General features: G+C 39.2%; 2 protein-coding genes across 4 annotated transcripts; one reads left to right on the forward strand and one right to left on the reverse strand.

Moving 5' to 3' along the window:
• The first annotated feature begins 441 nt into the window (after nt 1-441).
• LOC140768663 (pentatricopeptide repeat-containing protein At2g27610-like) lies at nt 442-3039 on the forward strand. Its single transcript, XM_073109019.1, has one exon. It carries the CDS (start codon nt 503-505, stop codon nt 2798-2800), a length of 2298 nt encoding a protein of 765 aa, XP_072965120.1. The 5' UTR covers nt 442-502; the 3' UTR covers nt 2801-3039.
• A 458-nt stretch (nt 3040-3497) lies between these two features.
• Nucleotides 3498-6111, reverse strand: LOC140768967 (uncharacterized). 3 transcript variants are annotated; one of them, XR_012105826.1, is made up of 4 exons: nt 5538-6111; nt 4510-4808; nt 3961-4165; nt 3498-3814 (listed from the first exon to the last, which is right to left on the reverse strand). XR_012105826.1 is itself a non-coding variant. In XM_073109456.1 (2 exons), the coding sequence occupies exons 1-2, from the start codon at nt 6007-6009 to the stop codon at nt 4729-4731; spliced, it is 552 nt and encodes a 183-aa protein (XP_072965557.1). In that variant the 5' UTR covers nt 6010-6111; the 3' UTR covers nt 4397-4728. The 3 variants fall into 3 exon arrangements, 1 of the variants encoding a protein (XP_072965557.1); XR_012105825.1 differs by having other exon boundaries at nt 3498-4165; XM_073109456.1 differs by lacking the exons at nt 3498-3814; nt 3961-4165 and having other exon boundaries at nt 4397-4808.
• Between the last annotated feature and the right edge of the window lie 523 nt (nt 6112-6634).

The raw sequence follows: 6634 nt of genomic DNA on the forward strand, positions 1-6634 counted from the left end.
TCTCGTGTGAGATTATTTATAGATATATGTCTAAATTAACAATTTTATTTAACAAAATTGCTCTCTCTCTCTATCTCTGAGAGAGAATTTTCTAGGCATGCTTACATGGCCACTCACGTAGACTAAAATTTAAGTAGTCTAATAGAAATGTTTTATATGTTTGGTGTGTTAAAAAAAACTGGTAGAATACCTCCTTAGGCGGGGCATTTGTACAAAAGAATTCTTTAGATTTCATAATAGAAAAATATACTCTTATTATATATATTAATTATAAAAATGTGTGCATCTTAATAAAAGTAAATAAATGCATTTAATTTTAAGAGCCCAAATTTATTATTACTAAAACTGACTGACGATTATATTATTATTATTATTATTATTATTATTATTATTATTATTATTATTATTATTATTGTTATTATTTGCGGAAATAGACTGGGCTCACACAAGTAGTAGCAAAAATTATCCCTGGAGTGCACGAACCAAATAGGAATAGAAAGGAATGATAGGTGTTACTTCCTCTCCGTTTCTCCAACCCTTAAACCCCTTCAATCTTCATTCTGAATGGAAGAATTCCACCATTATTGTCCCCTCGGATGCCTCATATTTCCCACCAAAGAGCTCCATCCCAAGTGATAGAAGACCTGAAGTCCTCTTTAAGCCAACCCAACTGTTACGAAGACCACCTTCCCGAGATATCAGCAGCTCGACAAGTAAACTTTCATACACCCAGAGACTTAGAAATTTGATAGAGTCAAGAAGCCTCGAGAAAGCCATGGAGTGCTATGCCGAGACGAAGGACAATAGGGTGGAGCCGGGGGTTGTTCTTGAATCCATGCTAATTGATGCGCTGATGAAATCTGATAGAATGAGAGATGCTTTCAAGGTGTTTGATGAAATGCCAGAGAGAAATGTCGTCTCGTGGACGTCGATGATATCTGGGTGCGCCCGGAATGGCTATCCAGATATTGGGTTCTCGCTGTTTGTCGAAATGCTTGACTCTGGTGTTATGCCTAATGATTTTTCCTTGAATGCAGCACTTATCTGTTGTGCCGACATGTCTGCTATTTGCCTCGGAGAGCAGGTGCATTCGCTAATTGTGAGGTCTGGGGTTGAGGGAGATTGCCGGACTGCGAATTGTCTTATTGATTTCTATTCTAAGTGCGGGTTGATGGCTAAGGCCAAACTTGTCTTTGATGGGATGCTGCAGATGGATTTGGTGAGTTACACTTCGTTGATAACGGGACTGTGTCGCAACAATCTGTTTGAATCTGCTGTCGGTGTGTTTGATCAGATGATCAGACGGGGAACAGAACCAAATGAACATACAATAACTAGTATTCTAATGGCATGCGGGCTACAGCTTGGTGAGCAGATACATGGCTACATGGTCAAATCCATGATTGCTCAGAGTGTATTCTCTGCAAGTGCCTTGATTGATTTATATTCAAGAAATCAGCAGTTTGGCCTGGCTAAGGAGGTGTTCAAGAAACTCGAAGCTAAGAATGTGGTTTCATGGAGTTCAGTGATCTCATCCTGTATCAGAAATGAAAAACTGGATGATGCGCTGCAGCTATTTCATGAAATGGTTTCCGAGGGTGTAAATCCTAACGAGTTCACTTTTGCTACTGTTATAGGGGCTTGTGGTTTATCCACTAAATTCATTGAGTTTGGGCAACAGCTGCATTGCTTAGCTATTAAGCACAATTTGGATTTTGATATTCGAGTGTCGAATGCTTTACTGACCATGTATGGTAGAAGCAGTAGAATTGAAGAACTAGAGAGAGTGTTTCAGAAAATTGGAAACCCGGACATTGTCAGCTGGAGTGCAGCTATATCCAGCTATTTCCAGAATGGTTTTGACTTAAGGTCGATAAATTTTCTTTCCCAGATGCATATGAGGGGTTACACACCTAATGAGTATGCATTGTCGAGTGCTTTGAGTTCTTGTGCAAGTCTTACTTTGCTAGATCAGGGAAGGCAATTTCATTGTCTTTCGCTAAAATTAGGGTGTGATCTTGATATTTGCACAGGGAATTCATTGATTAACATGTATTCCAAGTGTGGGTGTATCAAAGATGCTAGGCTGGCATTTGATGTCATGTGCACCCATGATATCACATCATGGAATTCGCTGATTCATGGTTATGCACATCATGGATATGCAAGTAAGGTACTGGAGGTGTTTCACAAGATGGAGGCCAGCGGCAGCATGCCAGACCATTCCACATTTGTGGGTATTCTGTTTGGGTGCAGTCATGGGGGTTTGCTGGATGAAGCAGAGAGATACTTCAAACTTATGAAAGAACAGTATGGTATTGTGCCATCTTCTTCTCATTATTCATGTATGATTGATTTGATGGGTCGAATTGGAAGACTTGAAGAGGCGCTCACCATTATCGATAATATGCCATTTGAGCCAGATATTTTGATATGGAAGACATTGTTAGGATCATGCAGGCTGTACCGAAATGTTGAGATAGGAAAACTTGCTGCGGAGAAAGTAATGCAATTGTCAACACAGGACTCTGCTAGCTATGTTCTCATGTCAAATTTGCATGCCATGCATGAAGAATGGGAAGACGCGGAGAGGTTGAGGAGGATGATGGATGAAATGGGAGTCAAGAAAGATGCTGGATGGAGTTGGATTCAGATTAAGACTGGCATATATACTTTTGTTGCAAGGGATATGTCCCATCCAGAAGCTGCATCTATTTATCAAAGATTGGGAGAGCTCTTTGAGCTAATGAAAGATGAAGGCTACTCACCTGATGTGAGCCCTGTCTTAGATGAATTGTGACCATCTGATGTGAATAATGTAGGCAAACTAAAAGCTACCAATATAAATGCAATTATAAATATAAATGTCTTGAGCTCTTACAAACTGTAAATTAGTGTCACTGTTGAGCCAATCCAAAATGGGTAACAACTATTCTTTTAGGAAATCTTATGAACAGACTGGTTTATTATATTTATTGGTTTGTATAATGTGAATCACTGCAATCTCACAGCTGTGAGAAGAAAAATCAAGATTGACATCAATACAATGTTCAGTCTTCTCTTGGAAATTTCACTGTCCCAATTTTTCCTTTATGTCCTACTGGTTATATATTTGGTTTTGGTATTATCTTCATTCTTTGCCTTTTTGATTGTTGGTTGTTGCTGCGTACACGTTTTATTTGCCAAAGTTTGGGTTTTGGTTATTTAGCCATTCCTCTGTTCCAGAAATTCGAATCTTCTTTTCCTTTGGATCCGGTCACAAGCAAAGGCATGATATATAATGTTATCTTAAAGCTTAAGCTTAATCTTCTATGTTCTAATATTAAATCTTCGGCTTGCAGAAACTCCACTCTACAACTGTATCCGAGTCACTGCAAGCCTAGCCAGTAAATTTTGATATATTGTGGTATTATCCAGCAAAAAGAGTAAGTGCATCCTTTTGGGGCACCACAGCTTCTTTCCACTATGCATATAGTACTGAAATGCTAAAAGATAGAAGAACAAACCAACAAGACATTCTTCCATTTTAATTGGTCTCATCTAAACTTCTTCTGTATTACAATAATAAAAGACAAGGAATAAGATGTTCTTCCATTGAATCAAGAAGGTTTCCATGTTGTATTTTCTCATCAAATCACCTTAAGATTCTGCATCCAGCGTCTAATTGAGTTAGTCGAATACATCCTCTCCAGAATATTGTTCATTGAATCATCAAACAAACAACTGGTTAATTTCTGCACCACTTTTGCCTGGCAAGACAAAATGAGCCATTTCTAATCCAAAACTGGTGTTCGCTGCAACACTGCATGTGGTCCTGAAAGCCAGTAGCTTCTTCAGAGCAATTGACAGTACGAGATATACATTGATGGCATGCAGTATATTCCCAAGAATAACTGACTACTATTCTTTAAAAAAGTTCATGTATAGAAAGGCAAAGGAGGGAGTTGTTCAGTTCTTCACCCATATTCAATAAGTCAGCAAGGCTACATGGTGCCAGATCTTAATAAGATGTCAGTTTTGCTCAATCCCTTGTTATTGCAGGCACAGCAGAGATTTATACGTTTGAAATTTCGCCAAGCAAGATCCATTCTAGCATCAACTTTGCACATACACCAACTTTGACAGTCCAGATGGGCAATGGCATCTCCAGGAAAGCTAGCATAAACTGCAGTTTTAGGCTATGAATCAAAAGCCATAATCAAATTATAGCAGATAAGAAATGCATCTGATCTGGAGTTAAGTCAGCAAATTCGCTGTCTTACCCATCAAATTCAAACAACCATGTATTCAGTAACAATTAATTTTGTTCGTTAAACATGCAAAACATTTTACTTACGAACAGAATAAATGTTAGAACAAGTCTCATGGCAAATCTTTTTGTTTAACACAGAGATCACACATAGAAAATCCGGTTTTATTTTTATTCATTTCGATTCACCTTGAAAGTTGAAACAATACATTTATTCTCCTGTAAAGCTAGTCAGGAATATTATTCAGTTAATCTCAGACCTTGGATCATCTCGTCCCCTTCTCCTTCTCTTCTTGAGATGTGCCTCTGTTTCGACCACCGGCATTAGGATCCGGCAAAATCCTCGAAACATCCAAGCATCCAATTTCATCGACCAGGAAGGATCCTTGGAGGATCCATCCTCAGAAATAAGGCCTTAGCAGAAAGATTCCTGTGAATTGAAGCTCGTTCTCATGGAGGAACCAAGGATCCAACCTCCATTAGTTGCATAGTCTAACAGTACATGCCACTGTTTGTGCCCAATATCTGAGTCTGGCTTTGACTTCCTCAGGATCATCACCTGTAAGTTACAACGAATATTTGATTAGAAAGGAACTATAGATCTTTAGCTTGATATGTTGGCTACTAACAGCTATATCAAAAGTCTGAAGATAAGAATGTAAGAATAAGAAGACAAAGCATGGTATAAAGTCAAGAGGTGGAAATTCTTGTCCAAAACTGAACTTAATTCCAGATGCAAAGAAAAGTGTGATCCAAATTCTTTTCTTACAACCTTCTTCGAACCCAATGAGCAGGACAAGTAAGTTTGCAAGCCAAGATAACTCATCAAATCAATTTCCATATTTCAACAAGCAATCAAACAAACAAGTATCCCAAAGAGCAGAGAACTATCCTTCAAACCCATCACATCAACTTATCAACTAATTTAAATAGTCCCGAAAATTTACAACTTGAACACAAACACAAGGGAAAAAAAGAAGAAAACTCTAGGATTAAATCATGAAATATATACTTATCTGACAACCATTAAAAAAAACATTCACTAGAAATGAATCACTCAGCAAAGAAGAAAAAGATCACGCTTTGACCAAAAATTAGCTCAATAGATAAACGATCCATCAATACAACAGTAGGAGAATACTTGAATTTGAACAGAAACCACACCAAACAATAACTTTCTCCGTTTAGTATCATTTAAAGATGGAATTTTAGCTCAAATCCCAAATTATATCCACCAAAACTTGCCGAAAAAGAAATTTTGACGAGGAACAAGAAGACCTGATCTTACCAGGACCCGAGATCCTCCAATTGATCTGCTCCGCGGCCTCGCCGGAGCCATCGGACTCGTCCAAGAATCTCTGGCTCATGGAGTAGCAAAGCTCGAGGGCGGGGAGGGTGTTGCACAGCTCGGGGATCTCCTCGTAGCTGAACCCGAATCCGAGGTCGAGGCAACCTTTGAGCTCCTCGAGGTCCTCGTCCGTGAGACTCTTGGTCCGCCCCACACTGCCCTCGGATCCACCATCGCCGCCGTCATCACCGTCCACGTAACCCTCGAGGGTGACGCCGCCCTTCCGAGGCCAACCCTCGTCTCTCTCGCCCTTGCAATCCATACCCATCTCCTCCTCCCCCTCCTCCTCTTGCACAGCGGCCAAGAGATCGTCGCTATCATCCTTCATTGTGTTCTTGTCGTGGAGGAAGGGGCTACTGTTAGGGTTTGAGGTGGGAACATGGGAGTCTGCTTCAGAGTAGTAGCTCCCCATCTCTCTCTCTCTCTCTCTCTCTCTGTCTCTCTCTCTCTCTCTTCTCTCTCTTCTCTCTCTTCTCTCTCTTCTCTCTCTTCTCTCTCTTCTCTCTAATGGTTTGGTGGGTAGAGTGGCGGCTTTTGCATATATATACATATATATATATAACGTTAGGCGTTAGCCTTGTGGGCTTCCTTTTTCTCACAAGTAAAATTTCTCCATATACGAGGGAATGGAATGGAATGGGATGGGATGGGATGGCATATGATGATGGATGAAACTTGGCTGTCATGTCTCATGGTGATGATGAGCATGATGCTATCCTCCCTTTTCCTTTTCTTTTTTCGTTGATTTTAAAGGACGATGCTAAAATTTAGGTGACATGACTTGCTTTGGACATTGTACCTCAAAAATATGACTTCTTTCTTTTACTTTAAAAAGAAAATCTATATTTTTCTATTAGAAAATATGTTGCATGACTATCACCTAATTAAGTTTAAACATTCTCAAAACCAATAAGGAGGTATATAATTCATGAGATCTAGGTACATTTAACCCTAATATTTTAAGGAACTTGATTAGTTGGCCTTATTTTCTAATCTTAATTTAAGTATTTTAAATTAGACTAAGAAAATGTGATGTT

The sequence above is a fragment of the Typha angustifolia genome, chromosome 10 (assembly GCF_048772165.1).
Source record: "Typha angustifolia cultivar Huaian chromosome 10, ASM4877216v1, whole genome shotgun sequence".
Classification (NCBI taxonomy): domain Eukaryota; kingdom Viridiplantae; phylum Streptophyta; class Magnoliopsida; order Poales; family Typhaceae; genus Typha; species Typha angustifolia.

Bases quoted from the DNA above. Each gene is read 5' to 3' on its own strand.
- LOC140768663 (XM_073109019.1), top strand. From the start codon at position 503: ATGATAGGTGTTACTTCCTCTCCGTTTCTCCAACCCTTAAACCCCTTC.
- LOC140768967 (XM_073109456.1), bottom strand. From the start codon at position 6,009: ATGGGGAGCTACTACTCTGAAGCAGACTCCCATGTTCCCACCTCAAAC. The intron at 4,809-5,537 runs GTAAGATCAGGT...TGTAACTTACAG, and splicing joins TTGGAGGATCTCGGGTCCTG to GTGATGATCCTGAGGAAGTC.